The 22262-nt window shown below is 45.8% G+C and overlaps 1 protein-coding gene across 1 annotated transcript; it reads left to right on the forward strand.

The window, feature by feature from the left end:
• The first annotated feature begins 2848 nt into the window (after positions 1-2848).
• Positions 2849-22166, forward strand: UBE2Z (ubiquitin conjugating enzyme E2 Z). The gene is made up of 7 exons (XM_066628038.1): positions 2849-3195; positions 7343-7415; positions 8984-9171; positions 12216-12327; positions 12952-13064; positions 17112-17202; positions 19847-22166. Exons 1-7 carry the CDS (start codon positions 2849-2851, stop codon positions 20015-20017), a joined length of 1095 nt encoding a protein of 364 aa, XP_066484135.1. The 3' UTR covers positions 20018-22166.
• The last annotated feature ends 96 nt before the right edge of the window (positions 22167-22262 follow it).

The following is a 22262-nucleotide window of genomic DNA, read 5'->3' on the forward strand; positions in this document are numbered from 1 at the left end:
TTCTTTGACCTTAGGGTTGGGACCCCAATGGGGTCGCAAAGCCTCAGTTGTGGGATTGCCACAACTTAGAGGAACAAAAATGATTGAAGACCTCTGGACTAGAGCACCACCAGCTAGAGGGAGACATCTGATGTACCCTTCAGGTACTAGGAGATTGCGTCCCAGTTCTGCTCAGGCTCTGAGCAACTGTGCTAAAATAGGTCTCAGTAATAGTATCAGAGCCACGGTGGTATAGTGGTTAGGGAGACCTGGAAGATCCAGGTTCAAATCCCCCTTCAGCCACACAGCTTCCTGGGTGACCTTGGGCCAGTTACTTTCCCTCAGCCTCACCTACCTCACAGGCTGAGGACAAAAAGGGGAGCAGCTGTGTACAGGGCAAAGAGCTTGCCCTGAGCTCTTTGGAGGAAGGGTGGTAAAAAAATGGGAATAAATAAACAGGCTTTAGGGCTGCTTTTTCTGCTTTCTTCAATAAGAATATTTGGCTACTGTGAACAGTGCTGGGAGGAAAAGTGATCATAAACATCACAGAGCCTGGCTGGATCAGGCCAGAACCCCATCTAGTCCAGCTGTCTGTCTCCCAGTGGCCCACCAGGTGCCTCAGGGAGCGCACAAGACAGCAAGATACCTGCATCCTACTGCCACTCCCTTGCACCTGCCACCCGGAGGTGGCCCACCTCTAGAAGGAAGAAGCTGTGTGTACCCATCATGGCTTGCAGCCTGTGATGGGCTCTTCCTGCATCAATCCAATCCCCTTTTGAAGGCACCCAGGCTAGGTGCCATCACCACATCCTGTGGCAGGGAGTTCCACAGGTTAATCACATGGTGGGCGGGTATTGCCTGTGCTGACGGCAGGCACTCAGCTTGGGTGGCTGCCCTCTGCTGCTGGACGGTGAGGCTTGCAATGGCGCTCTGGGGCTGTCACACGGGAAGTGGCGGGGATCTCTGCTCCAACTCGATGGTTCTAGTGCCACTGTTGCTGCTGCAGTAGTGGTAGGCCTAAGGATGAGGTAGACGCTCTAGGCATGCGGTGAGAGGTGGTTGGAGGACCGAGGCAACCACTACCCTGAGGGGCGGTGCTACGCTCATAGCGGTGGAATTTCCACTTGGGGCGTGGCTACAGCCGCGCAGGCGCAGAACCGGCGGGCCTTGCCCGCGGGAGCCACATGGAACGTAGGAGTAGGGCATACTTCCGGGTAAATCTGTGCAGTAGTGTCGTTCTCACGCAGGTGGGGACGCTCTAGGAAGCGCCATCATGCTGGAGGACTGTTCGGTGGTTCCGGAGCGACGCTTTAGGGTGGCCGAGGTGAGAGCGCAAAGGGTCACGGTATCAGTAGTTTTTATATAAGGCTTCGGGTTCCCCATTGAAGCGGCTACAAGCCGCCATGTGAGGGGCAAGGACGCTGCAGCTGCCCAGTGGTTAGTGCAAAGAACCCCATAAAGCCGGTGGTGACACTCTTATTTTCTTGCAGCACAGCTGCCTGTTCTTTAGCTGGACTTTGCGTTAGTTACTAGTCAGGCCCCACCCATGATGATGAAGATGCAGTGGTACTTTGAAGGAATCCTGCTTTTCTCATAAAACTAGGGTAACCATATCCAATGGAGCCTAAGCCTATGCCTGTGTACTCAGATGTAAATCCCATTATAGTCAGTGGAGCTTACTCCCATGAAAGTATGGACAGGATTTCATCTTCAGAGTCCAAGCCTATGCCTGTGTACTCAGAAGTCCCATTATAGTCAATGGAGCTTACTCCTGGGAAAATGTGGGTAGGATTGCAGCCAGAAGGCCTGTACCTTTAACCACTGTATAGAAGAGGGAATTGGGGCAGCATGGAAGGGTTTAAAAGCTGCACCTGCCCCAATTCCCTCTTCTATTCAATGGTTCAAGCTATAGGCAGTCTGCCCCCCTTTGTATCTGCTCACCCTACATACAATTACAGAAGGAGCTATACCAGCAGGCCTCTCTTTTCTGGCAGCACTGCTGAAGCTTCAGTTGCCACCCTGAAATTCAGCATTCGGTGAGGATAAAAGCTCTGCTTCTATCAGATTCACCACATCAACATGGAGATGTGGGAGTGGCAGCACCTGTTGAATAGTTCCCTGCACGGTGAACCTTTATAAAAAGCATTGACTTTGGTTGTTGAGCCCCAAAACGTCAAAGCCGTGCAGCAAAACGGAGCCTCTGGCCATGCCTGTTTGGTCCCTGTTGTGTGTACGCAACGTTGGGCTGAAAAGGCTTAAACTCTGTGTTACTTTAGACTTAAAGTAGCCTTAGACTTAAAACTTAAACTTGTTTTCTAACTTAAAATGACGTACTGCTGTGCGGTACGGCAGTCTTGTGCAAAGAGGCACACAGTTACGCAGGGGGTGGGTGGACTGAGGGCTGCTCTTTTCTCTCCTGCTCAGGGGCAGCCACTGAAAACGGAGTGTCGGGAGAGTTCGGACAGTCCAAAAGAAATGCTGTTACTCTGTGGAACTCCCTGCCACAGGATGTGGCGATGGCGCAGGTGCCTCTGAGAGGACTGGACAGATGCATGGAGGAGAGGCCACCACCGGTGCCAAGCCCGGACGGGTCTGCGCAGCCCCGGTGCCAGAGGTGGGCTGCCTCGGATGGAGGGAGGGGGCTGACTGGGGGCCTCTGGTCCGCTCCAGGGCTCTTCTGAGGGCCCAAAGCGCAGTCGACGGAGAGCCGGAGGCCAGGGCTGCTGGGCCTCCTGGCACCGCCCACTGCATCAGCCGGGCGGCCGCTCTGGACTGCGGCCTCCGTGGTCGCGGTGGGCGGGGCGGGGACCGCTCTGCCCGCCCCTCGCTGGCGCCGGAGGTCCCGGAAGCGCAGCCGGGACTGTTGGCGATGATGGCGGAGAGTCCGGCCGCGGAGGAGGCGGCGGCGGTGCTGGCGTCGCCCACGGGCGGCGGGCCGGGCTCCGGCGCGGGCGGCGGCGGGCCGGGTGTGTTCCTGCCGGCCGAGCTGTGGGCGGTGGCGGGGCTGGGCTCGGCCGGGGACGGCGGCGGGGGGTCCGGAGCGGGGTCCGGGGTCGGGGCCGGAGGCGCCGCCGCCGCCGCGATTCCCCCCGCCGCGGCCGCAGCCGCGGCTGCCGCCGGGGTGCTGCTCTCGCACTCGGCCTTCTGGGACCCCACCACCAGCGGCGACTGGGACGGGGAGCGCCCGAGTGCCGCCTGCCTACTCCGCATCAAACGGTGAGCGCCAGGAGGCGGGCGGGGGTGCCTCTGAGCATGTGCAGACTTCTGGCCGCTTCCTCCTCCGTCCAGCTCTCTGTCCCAGCTGGGGCTCTGGGAGGACCTGTAGTGTAGCCAAGGGTGTCTCTGAGCATGTGCAGACTTCTGCGCTCTTCTTTCTCCATCCAGCTCCCAGCCAGGGCTTGAGGGAGGACGTATAGTGCAACTGTTACCCTGCACATGCCTGATGTCATCTGATCTCAGAAGCTAAGCAGGGTCAGGCCTGGTTAGTACTTGGATGGGAGACCGCCTGGCAATACTGCGTGCTGTAGGCTTATACCATAGTCTTTCGAGACTGAAGGTTGCCAACCATAGTGCAGGGAAGGGTGCTTCTGAGCATGTGCAGAATCCTTAGCAGTCAGGGACATGCGGTGGGCAGGGAGGCAGGTGAGGCAGAGCTTCCCCACCAGAGTCCTTCAAAAAGCGCTGCCATGGGAGGCACCCAAGCACCCACAATTCGTGCGCTTTGCCTGCCTGCTCCTCTGTCCTCCCTGCTCTGCGTGTGGGTGCTTGGGTGCCTCCCATGGTGGCAGCCCTTTTCTAAGGGCTCTGGTGGGGAGGGCTCTGCCTCCTCACCCACTGCATGTCCTTGGAAGCAATCTTCCCACCCACCCATCCCAGTTTTATCCCTGGTTTTGGAGGTGGAAGGAATCCAGGAAGGTCATTGTCTTTTCCTCCTCCCCTTTGGCAGGGCTCCAGTGCCTTAAAGAACTATGCCACCAGCAACTGGGTGCAGCATAGGAATGCAGTGTTGGGGGGGGAGGTGCACCTGTTGAATTTGTACATGGCCTTGAGCAGGGGTGTCAGACATAAGGCACGTGGGCCGAAGGTGGGCCCAGTTATAATTGGGCTTCATCGGGCTCATATCATGAGAATATGAACAAGATTTGCATGTTTTCTTTTCTATTCTTTGCAGCTCATGATTTCCTAGGTGAGAACAAAGTGCTTTTTTCTGGCTATTGTCTGCTTAATGTCACTTGCTGCTTAATAGTATCAATTCTGGCCCTCAGCAGGCACCATGATTGGTAACTTTAGCCCTCTGTAGGAAACAAGTTTGACCAGACAAAAGGCTGAAACTGGGTTCACACGTGATCTGTGGCACACCAATTACTAAAGAAAATTGGAAGATGTATCTTTTTAATTTGGGGGTATGAAGATTACCTCGTACTAGCTAACAATTTTCTTCTGCAAAGCAGGCAAGGGTGCTTGCAAAGGTTTTTTCCGTAATGTTTCAAAAAAATTTTGCAACCCACCAAAATTGACTTGTGACCTGCTGGTGGGTCCCTCCCTATTGTTTGGGAAACACTGCCCTAGAGCTGTTAAAGGCATTGATGCTGACAGGCAAAAAGAGATGATCATTCTCTATATTCCGAAAAGTGTTGGGTAGTACAGTATAGGTGCTTAATTATAAGAGCTTACTTAAATGGTATGATCCTCTTCCCAGGGATAGTAAATCTCACCCACCCTCATGTGAGCCTTTTAAGTGCCTTTGAAAGAAAACCATCTTTTGGATAGTTTCTACCTCTTACTTGGCTTTCTTGTTTTGCATCAGATGACATATAACATATTTACAGCTGTATTTCCTTTCCCAGTGTGATAGCTTTGCTCCTTTCTCACATATATGAAATACCAAAATTGCTTCTTCCTCCCTCCCCCCGCCCCAAGATATGAGGGCTGCTCTTTCTTCAGATTACTTTCATGGATTTAGTGCCTTCCTCCACTACTCACCCCCAATTTTCTAAGTGCTTTATTTTCTGGCCCCTTAGTTTTCTTGCTTTTCATCTGATAAAGCTTTACTTGGAGTCTTCCTTCAGGACAGAGACAAATTTCTCTCCTAATGCACAGGTGGTTCCTGCCCGCTCCAAACCATACAATCTTGGGGAGTGAGATTCTGACTCACAACTTTTCTTATAACACTACACTTTATAAGAAAGTATTTATTTACATTCTTCTGGTTTGCTTACTGAAGATCTAACAGTGAAGAGTAACCATGTTATATACCCAAGGTTAGTCTATATACACACCCTCTCCTATATTCTTCATTAGCAGTGTCCTTAAAATCTTGGCCTACAGGCATACACTAACAGGATGAATCTAGAAAAGCATTAAAATGGTCAGTCAAAAGATTCTGACGATACACCCATAGACAACAAGTCCTTTAGGCCAGTGGTTCCCAACAGTTTTTCACTTGCGTACCCGTTGGCAGCCCATTTCCATAAATTGTACCCCTCATATTAGCCCCGCAAGGCATTCTAATGCCATCCCCACAAGGCATTCTAATAGGCCTGCCTTTTTCTGCCATTATTCAGTTCTTTTTCAAGTACCCCTAAAGGGGCAAGTACCCCGTGGGTGTCTGTACCCCAGGTTGGGAACCACTGCTCTAGGCACTGATTTTTAGCAGTACCACAAAACTTCTCTCTAGCATTATTTAATCTGTAGTAGAGAATATTCCACATAGATTGCATCAATTCTGTTACCTAGCCGTTCTGAGAGGCAGAGCATAATTTCCATTCTACTTCTGTGGATCCGAGGTTGTTGCCTAAGGACATATGTGGAGTACTCGACAGAGATGAGATTGGAACCCAGCTCTCTAACCTGCGTTATGCGAAAGGATCCCCCCTTTTTTTTCTTTTGGGTAGTACTATATGTAGCATAACATTAGTATTTCTGATATATACTCTTATTAAAAAAAGCCTTCATTTCCAGGGAAATTGTGGGTATGCCACCATGCCCATCTTACCTATCCCATGTAGAGGAAAATGAGGCTTTGAGAAGATTCTTCAAAACCTTAGTTAAAAAAAGAAAATTTTAGGTGAAGTCAGAAATTATAATAAGATGGAAATTCTCCTTCTCCATTTATGGATGAATTAATCTCTTTAGCACAGACAAATGCTAATGCTAAATGCAGTCCTTGCTGTCTCCTGTCAACACAACTGGATAAGACCGATTTGGGAGACTCTGGATGTGAGAGCTGGATCTCACATATGCAGCCTGACAAGAATTACGAGGCAGATATTTTTCACATTCTGATCTGAGGAAATAACCACGGCCTCATTCTGAAGCAGGACAATAAAGGAGGAATCAGCCAAAGGGGACAATTTGGATTTTTTCTCTCCAATTAACCATAACTATTTCAGGAGCAGTTATGGCAGTTTTACACAATCCTCGGAACAAAAGCTTTATTGTCAGAACAAGTCAAGGAGTACCAATCGAAAGTTAACTTGTATAGAGCTTCCGTCTCCAATGTGCTTTGGGACGCCTCCCTGCTCCATTGTAGAGTAAGCTGAATTCTTTGTGTCCAAAGCAGGCATTGGGCTTTGGGCCGTTGTTTGTTCAAAGGACTGCTGTTGCTATCATGCGCCGTTGACATAATTTCCAGATACAGCAGGAGGTGCCAGGCCACCCCACTTGCTTCGCAGCAGCTGTCCTTGTTGATTGTGGAAGTGCAGCTTTTTAACTGGATCTGGAGACAGTTGCCAGTGACTTACAATGTAGGTGTGACCCTATGCAACCAGGTTCAAGCCAAGAACCTTTTTCCCTGTGACTATGTGCACTTGGCAAGAGGCTGAAGGTTGAGGAAGCCATTCTTCATAGGTGGATGAAGGCGGTGCGTTTCTTCGTGTCCGACTGTTCTCTTCTGATCTCAAGTGCAATGGCAGAGCCCAAGCTGTGGGGCATATGCCTGTTTCAAGATCTCTGACTCTTCCCTGAGCAATGCTGTGGCTTTGATTTGAGAAGAGCATCCATAAAATATATCGGTACTGTGAGGGGAATGGGTGGTAAGTTGTGACAGAGGAAGAACTGAGTATTGATTGAAGTAGGGCAAGGGATGACAAGTCTAAAAAGGCATGAGTTCTCTCTCTCTCTCTCAATTGTATTTATTTGTCTTCTGGAGTGTTTAGGGCAGATTGCATACAGGCAGCTGTGAAGACTAGGAACTTGGGTCTTGGGGGCTTTCACTTTAAGCTGAAGGTTTTCTCTCTCAAGAATTCAGCAAGAGACTCTCAGGGATGGAGTGCAAAGCTGGGAGCAGCCTGACCTTACTTGAGATTGGGATGAACTCTAGGAACAGCCTTTGACAGACAACTGCCTTTGTTTGTTTTCTCAGAGATATCATGTCAATTTATAAGGAACCACCTCCTGGAATGTTTGTTGTGCCTGACCCTCAGGATATGACCAAGGTATGTGGTGATCTAAATGCTGCCTTCTGTAGCGTGCTCTTTTATGTCCTTCTGACAGGGTTTTCCTGCTGGGTTTTGAAGGAGGCTGACGTATTGTAGCTCACCCCACTGTGCCTTAAAATTCCACTAAGTCAGCAGCCTGTGGAGGTAGTGGAGAAAATGTGAGGCTAAATGGAGTTTGCACAATATTTGCTTATCCCAAGAAACCTTAATACTCTTTGGTTTGTTCTGTTGCATGTGAAGAAACATTGCTATATTATAGCATACCGAATTTATCGCCACATTTCACCCTATGAAGTGAGTCAGGCAGTGAGATGGCAGCTGGTTCAGAGTTGCCCAGTGAGTTTCATAGCTGTGGCGATTTGAGCCCAGGTTCTATTCAGTGCTAACCACTACACTGGTTGTGGTGTTGAAGAAAATGGGTGCAATGTAACAGGAAGTACAGACTGTTGGTGGTTGTCGTTGTTTCTAAAGCGCCCACATTTGCTGCAGTCTGAAAGAGTTAAAAAGCATGAGAATGGAGATCTGCCTGACTGTGCCAGAACAAAGAAAAGTGGTACTAGCCATCATTTACACCAGGGGTCTCCAAACCCTGGCTCAGGGGCCAGATGCGACCCGCAGCAAGCCTCTTTCTGGCCCACAGCCAACCTCTTGTCCCCTGAAAGCCAAACTCAACTGAACATGACCAGAACTGTGCTCTGATAGTGTCTGGAGGGTGTTCTAAGAGCCAGAGAAGTTGAATGAATGAGCCCATTCATTCATTTATTCACTCACATAAGTTCAATCTCTAATTTAGTTATTTTAAATTTATATTTAAAAAATTTTTCCAGCCCTCCACACCACACCACATATTGGATGTGGCCCTCTGGCCAAAAAGTTTGGAGACCCCTGATTTATACCCAGATGGTTACTGGCTGATCTTCCCTTGCTGGTGCCCTTGTTGCAATAGAGATGGTGCAACTACTGGTGACAGAGTAGCCCTGACTTCTGCGCTTATGTCACCTTATGTGAATGTTGCAGCAGGATGATTTTTGAAAACTGAATGAAAGCTTAAAGCTTTGTGTAAAATACCACACCAGGAAAACTTGGGTTCCGCAACCTGCAATTTGTATCTGTCTGAGTTTGTTTTTGTGGTTCTGATTGGTATAGTCATGGGCAGTGCAGAGATACATGTCCGGCACTGCAGTTGTAATGCATTGATCACTGAAAATTCTACTTGGCCCACCTAGGTTGCTGCAGCTTCACTGAAGGTGGGGGGTGGGCAATGCTGACTCCACAACTCAGCTTGGCATTCAGAATACAGAGGCTGAGATGTTGGGGCTCCTGAATCCTGTGCTCAGTCTTCCACAGAATTGGACATGTTCCACTTCGGCAGATCTAAGTTAGTGCTAAATTTTTGCATTTTTCCCCCAAATGGGGAAACGGCCCTTTTAGTCCCTTTGTCCCAGTGGAAATTGAAATCCGTCTTCACCCAATGTTGTCTTGCGGTCAGCTTGCATTCTGAGCAGGCTTTGCCGGTGCTACACCCAGTCAGAAGTGTTTGCACGAGCTGGGCTTTTCTCTTGCAGATTCATGCGTTGATCACAGGCCCCTTTGACACGCCTTACGAAGGGGGTTTCTTCTTGTTCCTGTTTCGCTGTCCTCCAGATTATCCCATCCATCCGCCACGGGTCAAGCTGATGACAACTGGGAATAACACAGTGAGGTTTAACCCTAACTTCTACCGCAATGGGAAGGTCTGCCTCAGTATTCTAGGGTAAGGAGTGCAGCGGCTTGAGCTGCTGTCCAGGGAGCAGCCCAGGTGGGTGCTTTTGGGGAGGATCACACTTTTGCATGCAGCTCTCTTGGTACTGAAGCTCCAGCGTTGTCTAAAGTGGGGGATATGTTTCTGTAGCGAGCAAGTAAGCTAATTACAGGCAGAGACAGAGCAAAGGATCAAAATTTCTTGTTGTTAAGAATAAGATTACTTATATACCACTCTTTTCAGTGAGAGTAGTTCACAAAGTGTTTTACATGGGGAATCATTTATTGATTTATTTTGTCCTAAAATGGCTCATAATCTAAAAAAATATAGAAGAGACAACAAGAACAACTGGGAAAGATGCCACGCTGGGGTGAAGCGAAACAATTGCTCTCCCCCTTCTAAATACAGTAGGGCACCATTTATCCACTAGAAGGGCATGGCAGAGTAAATGATGCCACCTAGGCAGATAACCATGGGTCACATTTGGCCCATGCACTGCCCCATTCCTCCTTCTACTAGAGAGGCAATCTTTATTGTTCTCAAATTGCATTCTGCCTTCGAGTGGCTTCTGATGTTTGAAAGATGCATCACCAGTCAGAACGACCCCTGGTCTGGCTGGCAGTGCTTCCTGCGATATCTGAAACTGCTGTTTGTTTAATTCACACTGTTGGTGGTGCTTAGCTTTCTTTTCTGGGCACCTGTTTAAAACACAAATGCACACACTCATGCTATCAGAAACCACAAAGCATTCCCTTGAATGTTTGTGCGAGGCTTTTTCCTGTTAGTTGTAGTCTTTGTTTTCAACCCTTAGTTGAGAACAGTTCAAACCAAAATACCACGGGGAGCCTCTGCGGTGCAAAGGTTAAACAAGTGTGTATGAAGAGTGTACTGTACGGTGGTTCTCATGCACAATTCTCTAGCTTCTGTTGGTGGCCTCCAGACTCCACATGGGACTTGGTGCAAGATCCCAACAGAGATCTTGGTATTGTCCTATTTTTCCCTGTCTCCTGCAGCAGTCATGAGAGGTGGGAGTAAGAAGGAGGTCTGCATTTCTTTCTTTTAGGCACTTGGCTAGGTGAGACTTCCAGGTTCTGCCAGCAGCGGAGTACACTTGAGTGCTGTGGTTTGTTTTTCATTTCTCATTAAGAAAAGTTTGATGTACAGCCCAATCCTAACCAACTTTCCAGCCCCAATGCAGCCCCAAGGTAAGGGAACAAACATTTCCTTGAGGAGGCTTCTGTGACTGCCCTACCGCCACAGAATGCTGCACGCACCCTATTGGCACAGTTTCATCGGTGCTAGGGAGTTGGTCAGGATTAGGCAGTTATTTATCTCCGTTAGAGGTAGGCAAGAGGCAGCTTAGGAACCCAGTCTGGCCCTCGAGAGAACCACCAATCCAAGAGCTACTCTGTCCTCCCAGATGAGCAAGGCACAAGCAAAGAGCTCTTAAAATTCCTCATGTCTCCCCAGATGTTAACAGCAATAGAGGCTTTAACCAAACTTTCCATTACACCAGTGGTTCCCAAACTTTTTCAACTGTCATCTCCCTTGACCTACTGGACCATTGGCCACACCTCCCCATTAGGCCTACAGTCCTATACCTTGTATAGGGCAATTGGTTTTTTGTGAGGATTCTGTGGCTCCCCAGGGGAGTCACAGTTTGGGAACCACTGTCTTACACCCTTGAGTTCTTCCCCATGCGTGCTTCTGTTTTCTTTCGCCCTGAGTACGAGGAGCACGAAGTGCCATTTGCTTGGATCTTGGTTCATGCAAGCAGCACCAGTTGGAGGTGACCCTTCTGCTCTGCTTGGTTCCAGATATGGTGCTGTTAATAAGAATGACCAGGATGTCGAACATAGCTGCTATCACCAACATCCTGAACAGAAAAAGATCAAATTAGCATGTGCCAGCCCATGAACTTCTGGATCGTAATCTTTGGGGAAACCATTTCCTTTTCTCTGCCCCATTTCTTGATATTGAGAGCAGATCCCAAATACTATCTCTGCATAAGAAATTCCAGCTTCCAAGGCACGTAGAGAACGAAGAAGTTGACTGCCTCACAGCTCCTTTGACACAGGGGCTCTCCAATACCTGAGCACAATATGCATTTTAAATCTATTTTATTAATTAAAATATTTATGCTACACATTTTTCCCCAAAGGGCCCCCCGCAGCAACTTGCAACAATAAATTTTGACTTTGTTGCTATAATCATGAAATACCCATTAGACACAACAAACCAACAGCTGTGCAGGGCACTGAGGCCGTGTGCCTTGATCACTGGAAGTCTTGCCTTCCCCCCTTGCCCCAGAGAATTCCAGCACATTTCCTATTTTTGTCCCCAAGAGGTGTAGAAAAATCACTTTTTAAAAAAGTGCATACTGAATTCTCAGGGTGTTGAATTCTGTGCCACCTGCCAAGTGTTATTTTTATATGGTGCTTGTGTGAGATTATAAATTGTACTCTGGACACAATGAGTGGTGTTCACGATAGTTTTATAGTTGTTGGGCAATCAGCATTCACCTCTCAGAAGTGTGGCGATATTGTTCTTCATGCTGCTCTGTACTTCAAGAATTGGTGGTTCGTAGCTGCCCCACTCCCAAACCTGTTTTTGAAATGTTTTAAAAGTTATGTTGTCACCATGAGTTACATAGAAGTACATCAAAATCTACACATGGTTTTAGGGCAGACTCGGGTCCCAGCAGTATGACTTTTCTGAAGTGTTTACTGTAGAGATTTTTTTTTTTTCTAAAGCACAACTGTTTGATTAACAAACTCAACTAAAAAATGTGGTTGTGTCTGCTCATATAACTGATCTGGGAGAGATGGCCTCAAAAGTTACTTTATTTTCTCTTTCTCTTTCCTGTGCCTTGCACTAAAAACACTTTCACTATAACTGTTAATCCATTCCTTTTTCCGCTGCCTATTTTTAATGAAACCACCAAATTATTCCACTTACTACATAAGAAAATTATTTTTTTTAAATATTCAAAGCAGTTGTATAAAATTGTGTTTCTATATGTGAAAATTAAGCACTTATCTCTTACTGCCCAACAGCACATGGACTGGTCCAGCCTGGAGTCCTGCACAGAGCATTTCATCAGTCCTTATCTCAATACAGTCTTTAATGACAGAGAACCCCTATCACAATGAGCCTGGCTTTGAACAGGTAAATAACTTGTGTTCTCATGCATTCTGTGGAACTCTTTGCCACTAAAAATTGGCCTGTATGACAGTTAGCCTTAAAAGGATTTTTGGCAGAGCTCTGAGACTTGTTAAAAATGCTGACTGAGGCATCTCTTTAATCAGATGCTCCAGTCTGCCAGATTACCACTGAGAGATTTGCTTTCTAATTGTGAAAAACCTACTATGTTGGAGTAGGATGGAGAGGAGGAAACATGCATTGAAAAGTCACATTGGACCTGCTGCAACTATATGCTAACAAAACTGATTTGCAGTGTAACAGGGTACATACTCTTGCTGTTAGCAGACTAGGAATTTGATCTCATTATCGAGTGGTTCTTTTTAACAGTTCAAAAGTTCCCACTTGGAACAAGTAAGTGGAGCAGGGAAATGTATTGCTTAGTTGTCCTTTCGCAGCAGCTTTAGACTGAACTTTCAAAACCCATGTTTCAGTCAGTGATTAACTGAAGTCATTGGTCTTCACAAATACCAGCCATACCGATTAGAGGTGTGCCTAGTCTCTATTCTTGTTCTCTCCCCTCCCCCGAATTGATCAGAATTTTAGTTGTGTATCTTGAATAGAGGCTTCTTGGTAACTTATCTTTTGCAGGAGAGGCATCCTGGAGACAGTAAAAACTACAATGAGTGCATTCGACATGAGACCATCAGAGTTGCTGTGTGTGATATGCTGGAAGGGAAATGCCCCTGTCCAGATCCTTTACGGTATGTCTTAGGGGTCACAATGGCTTGAGTTGTGGAGCTTTGTCATTGGAATGGGCAAAAAAAGGCAATATGTCTTCCCCAAAGCTTGACCCACAGTGGAGAAAAACGTCTCCCAATGTGAAACCCATAACTTGGCATTCCCTCTTCTTATGCAGCTCCATGATTATGTTTGTCACTAAACGGGTTTACCAGCCTCTCTGTGTGCTATCCTAACCTAGGCCGGTGCAGCACCACAAAACTGACCTGGAGGCCACATCTAGCCCTCGGAGGTCGCATGTGGCCTCCCAGCTTCTGCAAAGGGCCTCCTCGATGTGACCAGAAGCCCCTTCTGGTTTGTACTGGTCACATCCGGAGATGTTCTGAGGTGCACCTCCAGATGCAACCAAAAGTCACTGGTATGAGCTGGAAGTGACTTCCAGTCTTATTGGGATGCCTTCTGGGGCATGAGCTCAGCATCTGTACATGGTCAAATTCATGGATGCCAAGTCCAAGGGTAAGGACTATATTTTGGCCAAGTAGAGAATGGGAAAAAGCCCTCAAAACCAACACGTTTTGTTAGAACCCAAGAAATCCAACCCTTGATTTTGGAGCTTGCAACAGATAGTTCTTCCTTCTTTCCATGAGTGGTAGAAATGTAAGAGAAGTGCTGTGTGGTATAGTGACCAGAAGCATGAGCTTCTGGAAGCTGGAAGACCCTTGTTCAAATCTCTGCTCCATCTTGATCCCAATAGCCTCATTCAGATGTAACGGAAAACCCTTGCTTTCTATGACATGAACTTTGGAGAGCTCTTTTGTATACTACTCCCCTCTTTTCAACACTGGGAGGAGGAGATTTTAAGCTTGTTTTCTGTTTCAACTGAATCGGTTGCTTTTAATATACTAACACTATGTGATCCAGACTTATTTTCGATAACTGTGGCTAATAGTTCCCCAGGATTGTAAATAACAGAAAGCGAAAGCAGAAACGTTACTTCTTTCGCAGACGGAGAAGTTGGGGAGGGAATCGGACTAGTCTGCAGCTCTCCACATCTCATTCTTGTAGTGGAAATTATGATATTTCTGTTGCGTCTGAATTGGGCCACAGTGACCACAGGCAAGCTCCCCTCTTCCCCAGCCATCATATATGTATAATGGAGGATTAATGCTGTTTTGGTCTGTAGTATGGAAGTCTGAAAATAATTGAGGAGTTTGATTAGATTTGACCTCATTTTAAAAGTGTTGAATGTTATGAAGTGTGCATTGCATAAAAGCAATTTTTTTAGTGTTGGTTCTTAAGATTCCTAATGGTTGAAAAAGCTATATACTGTAGATACGTATCTAGTACCTGAAATTTTTGTTAAGATCAAGTTCCAATTCTCACTTCGCCTTATCTCCGGGTCAATCGGAGGGCAGAGCCTTTCCACTCTGAACAGTTTGGTTTCTCTGCTCAGCTCAGTAAAGCTCAGGCAGGTACCTCCTCAGTTGCTATAGTTACTTTCCAGGGACATTCCAGCCAAAGTTAACCTTTTATTCTCTTTCCTTCTGCTGCAGCCTGGTTCTGCTTTGCAAATACTTGCAAAGCAGGTCTGTTTTTTGAAACACCAGGATGGGACCCTCCTTCCCAGGCACCATGACTTAAGAATAACACCCATGGAAAGCAGGGGGTCTACTTCTGAGTAAAAAGGGTTGCAAATATCTCATCTCTCTGCTGTGAATTGAATTGCACACTCTCAGTTATGTGTTATAAGTTGTATGTAGAGCTTCTGGCTTAACACACCAAACACCGTAAAGGTATCTTTGATTCATGGTTCTCCTCATGTCCACCTTAAAGGTGGATTTGATTCATGGATCTCCTACAGTGGTTCCCAACCTTTTTCACTTGCATATCCCTTGGCAATAATAAATTGTACCCTTCATATTAGCAAAATGTCTGTAATAATACAAGCCCTCATCTCCTCTCTATGAAAACCCAGACTTCATGTATTCATCACAGTGTTTTCTCTTTTTATCTGTTTGAGGAATAGAAGACTCTGCCTTTGCAATGTTTTGCACCAGAAGTGTGCTGAGAAATTCTGGGTGATTGATCACTTTCCATATTATGTTTCAACTTTCTGACTGTGCTGGTTTTCAATCACTGGTTCATAGATGAATTGATGACCAAAAACTAGCTATTGGTGGGGCTTTCACAGCCAACTAGCTACCTCCCTTCCTTCCTTGCTGGTCTTTGCAAGGCATTCTGGAACACGGCCTGCCCTTTTCTGCCATTCGGCCATTCTTTCTCAAGTACCCCTAAAGGTCCTGTTGAGTGTCCCTGGGAGTACGTGAATACCAGGTTGGGAACCACTGTTTTACTGGTATGTAGTTTACAGTGCACTTACTCTGATAGTGTTTACAAAAAGGTGGTGAAGACCAGAATTTAAAAAGAATAAAAATATATCTTATGATCTTTTACTATGTTTTTCGTAAATTAGAGACTACAGTTCTTAGGTAACAATTAGTGGTAGGTTATTTTTCAGGATCTGGCCTTGGGTAAAATCAGACAAAACTATAGTCAGTTAACCCCCGACTTCTCCAAGGGCCATAGAAAATTCCATGATTGTTGGCTCAAAACCTGCCCTTGACTTATCTGTGGGGTCGACTTACAGGTGAGTGTCTGCGATAATTGCTGTGGGAGTAGATTGAAAAATGGCAAAAATGCCTAATGTTTCAGTGGTGTGAAATAATTTAAACCCTAGCTTTTACAGTGACCTCAATGTGCTATGTAAAAGCCAAGGCCAGATAATATCTAGGAAATTCTATTTTTAGAAGGCTGAACTCTGCTCATGTGATGTCCAGAAATGATGACAAACTTCATTAGTGTTTTCATTATTGCAGTAGAACAGCAGTTGTTTCTTTTTTCTGCTGATGATTAGTTTTATATAATTTTTATTGGAAGAAAACTGGCTTTCTTTACCAAGTTACTGTAAGGATTCCTAGTTAGCAGTTATGTGAGTTATTGCACTAAGTTCTCTAAGCCAATGGGACACCAGGTTTCTTCTCCATCCTTTCCCAGAAGCCCCCAAATACCTTCATTTCATCATATTCTCTGCTTTAGTAGAGCAAAGGTTGAGAGGTTTAGCTGAAAGAAACTCCAAACTACCCAGCAAGCTTTTATGACTAAGGATTTGAACCTGTACTGTATGGTCCTGTGTGTGTGTGTGTGTGTGTGTAATATATTCAATATATTTCAACTGTTTGTTTTTACACACACACACACACACACACACACACACACACACACACACACACACACAGGTCCAGCCTATTTATACACAGATTTTTTATACACGGATTTGACTCAACACGAATGGCCCCTGCAAATAAGAAAGAAAGTGCTGATCCCTGGAGAAGGGGGAAAATGCATCCCTTTAAAATCAGTTTTTAAAATTGAACAGTCCTTTAACAACAGCCTCCTTAATGACCGGGGGGGGGGGGGGCCATCAGGCTAATAATCCATCAATCCTTCTCTCTCCTTCAGACCCCTCCCTTCCCCCAGCATGTGAAAGAAAAGTGATCATTTTGCATTGGTGAAGGGAGGGGCTGAGTGAAGTACTGATGGATTGTCTTCTTAATGACTCTTAGAGTCAAAAGGTCAGCAAGGCTGTTTTTCAGTCACTGGAGCAAGGAAACTTTGTTTTTTAAATTGTTTTGCTATAGTGTGTGTTTTTTTTTAATCCACATGAGTGCTTGGAACAGAACCGCACAAATAATTAGTCTCAACCTGCATATATATATCTATATAGTTGAGATATATATATATATATATATACACACACACACACACAGAGGACCATACAGGTTCACACACACACACACACACACACACACACACACACACACACACATATATAATTTTTTATTTTTTACCTGAAAGTCCTATTGAATTCAGTGGAACTTACATCTGAGTAGACATAGGATTGTGGTATAAAGGTGATCTCATACTGGTATTCTACTAGTTTTTCTGCAGCCATCTCATTTAAAATGTTTCCCATCATGTGTTGTTTACACCTTGTTGGCTTTATTCACTAGGGGAGTTATGGAGAAGTCATTCATGGAATATTATGATTTTTATGAGGGTGTGTGCAAAGAGCGGCTCCATCTCCAAGGACAGACGATGCAGGTAAAGACCAAATGGGGTTGTGTGTTGCCCAGTACGCAAAGATTAGTTTATTTTTAAAAAGAACCACCATGGACTGAACGCTTGCCTTCCCTTTTGAGGTGTAGGTTTGTTCAGTCAGATGCTTTCCTGAAGGGGGGAACAAGAGCTGGGAGGAGGTCACAAGGTGTGGGGGACAAATAGGAGGAAATGGCCTGAAACTAACTTAGGAATACGGTACTGAGGTTGCTACAATTGGAGCTCGTGGGAGGCGGGCCACTTGAATATATCTTGGTTCTTAGAGCCATGCATCATATGGAAGAGGAAGTGATTTTTGTGTAAGAGGAAGTGATTTTTGCACCTAGAGGGGGTCCAATATTAAAATAATGCTTACCTGGGGGAAAAAATTTGTCTTGTGCACCTAAGTCACAGCTGAAATAATACTCTCATTATATTTCCCCTGCAGCTAGAATACAAAATTTAGGTGTTTAAAATTTTTTAGAGTGCCAGATTTCATCATTATTAATTAATAATTGACTCAGTATGCCAGAATCGGGCTAGACGGTCAACAGACTCACAAGTCCTATCTGTTGTATGGTGCTTCTTCTGTCAGCAAATAAGGGTTGCCTACCTCAGTGCATCCGCACTTTTTAAATGCACCTACGCTGACAGTTTTTTTTAATTTTGCTTTCCTTTTTCTGCTGTCTTCTGTTGTTCAAGTTCAATTGCCTTTCCTCTTCTTCTCTCCCTCCTGCTCCCCACCTTCTTTCACCCAGTTCAGATTATCAAATGCTAACCTGCGTGAAATTGGGGGGGGGGGGCCACAATACATATGCTGTAGAGAAATTTGGGTTACATTTCTTTCAAAAAAAATCTAAAAATGAAACACTTGTCTCTGCCCATCACACACAGGCAAGTTAGGGAGTTGAGCTCTAAAATAATCCTGACTTTGACCAATGCATCCAGATGATGCATTTAAACCGGGGTGCCCAAACCCCAGCCCGGGGGCCACTTGCGGCCCTCAAGGACTCCCAATGCGGCCCTCAAGGAGACCCCAGTCTCCAATGAGCCTCTGGCCCTCCAGAAACTTGCTGGAGCCTACACTGGCCCGATGCAACTACTCTCAGCGTGAGGGCGACTGTTTGACCTCTCATGTGAGCTGTGGGATGAGGGTTCCCTCCACTGCTTGCTGTTTCACGTCTGTGATGCAGTAGTGGCAGCAAAGAAAATGCCAGCCTTGCTTTGTTCAAGGCCTTTTATAGGCCTTGAACTATAGACCTTAATTCATTTATATAAGTTCTACCTCTAGTATATTAATTTATGTAAATTTATTCAAATTGTAAATGTAAATTAATTCTTTCCCCCCTGGCCCCCTACACAGTGTCAGAGAGATGATGTGGCCCTCCTGTCAAAAACTTTGGACACCCCTGCATTAAAAGTTCCACCAGCCTCACATGGTAAAAGACATGTGCATTTTGTGACCATACATGCTGGTCAGATGTTAAAACATCGTCCCAACCAGCCCATGCTAGTTTTTTTTTTCCTCCCCCCTTCTCTCACTCTCTCTGTGTCTCCAAGCCTATAATCCCACACTTTCAGCTGAAGTGGCAGTCTCGTAACAAATGTCACATAAGCCTGCTGATAGTATGATTTCAGTTGCAAAAGGGAAGAGAATACGAAAGATTTCTTAAGTTTTTTTCTGCAGAATGGAGTGTGTTGTGGCATGTCTGTGCTACCAATATAAACTTCTTTTATTTAAAACACAGTCTCTCTTTCTCTCTCTGTTCCCCCCCCCCCCGTGAAATACGGTTGCCAGGGATATTTCTGGGGGGCGGACGGACCTACTGCAGTTATATCTTTTTACACTTATTTTGTGGATATTTTCTCAGTGAAAAGGGTACAAGTGTGAACTGAACTAAACTGTAAATTGTCCTTCTGATCTAACAGGTTGACTTCAGTAGTCACTAAATGAAGAATTCCAAGTTCTTATTGAGTAGTCTACCATATTTTAGCTCTTTTTACCAGAGGACATGGTCCAACCGGAAGTTCTTTTGTGCATGCCTCATTGACATTAGTTTTATTCCAGAGAGGCTTGCATAAAACAATTTCCTATTGGATTGTACTAGGAGACCTCCACAGAACGCATGAACAGCTAATATTTATAAGCAAAGCACACTGTGGTCCCACCTTCTCTCCAAGGAGTTCAGGGCAATGTGTGTGGTGGTTCCTCCTTCCCTGTCCCCATCTGCCCATTTCATTCTTACAATCATGTGAGCCTGAATGATGGTGATTAGCCCAAGGTCAACCAGAGAGTTTCGTGGCTGGGTGGAGAGTTGAACCTGGGTCTCCTGGGTCCTCGTTTGACACCAACAATTACACATAACTGATACTGTACTGAATGTAACTTTTGCCACTTAATATACACACTGCAACTTTCTAAATTTATCCTCATAAGATAATGGATTTCCATTGAGATTCAGCAGCAAGTCAGGTTTCTGGCTTTTCTGTGGCTTTAAGTTAAAAACCACTCACCCCTTTGGAAGAATGTGTACCTGTGCTTGGTTCTAGCAGATGAAGGCAGGCCGTTGCCATGCTCTGCTACCAACCCACAACAAACAAGAACTTCAGAAGGTCTCAGCTCAAGTTCAAATCTTCTTTCTGCTTCCAGGATCCTTTTGGCGAGAAGCGAGGACACTTTGACTATCAGTCCCTTCTGGTGCGTTTGCAAGGAATCCGCCTGAAGGTGCAGGAAAAACACCAGCAGGAGAATCCAGACATAGACTCGGAAAGCAGCTCCTCTGAAACGGAGACAGATACTCAAGGGAGCATTAAGGCTTAGATGCCTCCCACCAGATCGCTTGGGAACCCAAGACGTGGGGTGGGACCTTCTGACACTGGCACTGTGGAGGACCCCAGAGAGACCCAAGAACCAGTCTGGTTCCAGAGTGGAGAAAACACGGGTGGAAAAGCATCCTTTTTCATTGTCTCCTTCAGTACTCTGGTACATGCTGTTAAAACTAAAAGAGGATTTGATGCTAAAGTCAAACCAAACTTGTGACAGGCTACAGTTTGCAAGTGGTCCTTTCGCTGCTGGAGACCACCTAACGAGCACATGGCATAAAGGTATTCTGGAAGCACCTGACGATGGGTGGGTTTCTGTTCCCCTCTCGATTCTAAAAGAGCATGAGGTAGAGCATGACTCTTCATTCTGTCCTCTCTATTTCAAAACATACTGCATATTCCTAGAGCCTCTCTCAGCCTGCCCTCAGCAGTGGAGTCTGTGAAAGCACTTTTGACAGGTGTGTGTGTGTTTTTTGTTTTAAAATAAGGAGCCCTGTTTTGTAATTTCCCTGTTGGGTTGAGATTACCTGTCCTAGACAGACCAAAGAGGAGGAACTTCTGCTAGAACTGGGCTTTAAGGAGATTTAAAAAATTTTCAAAGCTTTACTCCATTCTCGAGCTTTCTCCCACCCCCTTCAAATTGGAATTCAGGCAGGACAAGAGTAAAAAACAAACCAGTAAAATCTTTTAAATGTCCATGTATTTTAACCTTGTGAGCAACCACCTGTCATCAAAGGTAAAGTTACTGTTTCTTGTGGATCATTCTTGTTGGTGCTTTTGGGAAGGAGTCATCATTCTGGTGGTCGATCATCCCTGTTCTCTTCTCTCCCCCCCCCCCCCCCAGAAGGCTGTATATATAATCTTCCAGGAATGATTTAGCATTTTACTTCAGGGAGAGCTGTGGAGGAAAGGCAACTCTATGCAACTCTAGTCCACATTTGCCAGCGACAAGGGAGTATCAGTAATTGAAGCAGCAAAATGCCAATGCTAATCTGAAAGCTTTGAGCTATTGCAAGCTTTGTGCTCAAGCTGCTTGAGACTCCAGCTTCTTAGGGAGTAGGATTAGGAGTGCAGCAGTTTCAAAAAGGATGCACATAATACATCAACATCAGCCTGAGGTGGACCCTAAACAGGGGGACCAAATAGGACTGTTGAAATCCTCAGTGGGAGAACCGGGCCAGGTTGTGTGTGTGCGCGTCTACCCATGTCTCAGTTGCAAATGAAATATGGGGTTACACCTGTGTGTCAGTCCAGTCCACCATCAGTTCCTTCTCTTGGACTGCTGAATTGTGGTATATAGACAGACAACAGCTGGCATCTTGCAGGACACACTTCAAGAATTGAATTGTGGAATGTTCTGAACCATCCAATCAGCTGGCAATCTCTTTAAGCTTTGAGAGTAGAACGGTTTCTAGGTAGAAAGTGTTGATACCATACACAGTTCCAAGCTCTTTATGCTTCTAGAAACAGCTTTAAAGTGTTCGAAGCCTGAGCAATGTGTCTGAGCTGCAGGTGAGCTGATCAACTGAACAAAAAACTTGGGGTTGAGTGGGTGGGGACTGTTGTTTGTCTTATTCGCAGCCAGAAGCCTCTTGCCCAGGAAGGACTGCAGTTGGCCAACACAGTGACACACATGGAACTGCACAAGGTTACCCCCTTTCCATCTGTCTTTAAAAGCCCATGGGTATCTGCAGGCACAGCAACAAGGATGTGTTTGTCCAGTTATTCCTGTGCATCTCTATTGGAAAGGAGGATGTTGTTCTGTTTCAAATGTTCAGGAAACTTCCTATTAAACAAAATGTCCATATATCTGCTATGGGGAGTGGGGTGGAATTGTATCTTTACTTGTAGTACAGAGGAGAAAAAAGTTATGAATAGTGGATGGAATCATACAAAAGCTTCATAGTGCAACTTTGCATCTAGATGCCTTGTGGCAAAGACCTCTGAGGTGGGTTACTCTTATCATGTTTGTTTTAATCTTGGATGTTATCCAGCAAGACTCAAATGTGCCGAACCCCATTGAAATTGGTGAGACTTGAGTGCCTGGCTGAGCTCTGAAGCCCCTCTGAAATCAGTAGGGACTTAGGTAGGCCTCATTTAGTGGATGATGCCAATTGTATATTTGGCTTCGACCCCTCTGTTGTCACCAGGGCCCGTGTGATTCAGAGGGCCAAGTTTCTGATGCATGTTGGCTGCCGAACCATTTCATACATTTCTTTAAAACAGAAAAAATAAATGAAAAT

This window comes from Tiliqua scincoides, chromosome 5, assembly GCF_035046505.1.
Source record: "Tiliqua scincoides isolate rTilSci1 chromosome 5, rTilSci1.hap2, whole genome shotgun sequence".
Classification (NCBI taxonomy): domain Eukaryota; kingdom Metazoa; phylum Chordata; class Lepidosauria; order Squamata; family Scincidae; genus Tiliqua; species Tiliqua scincoides.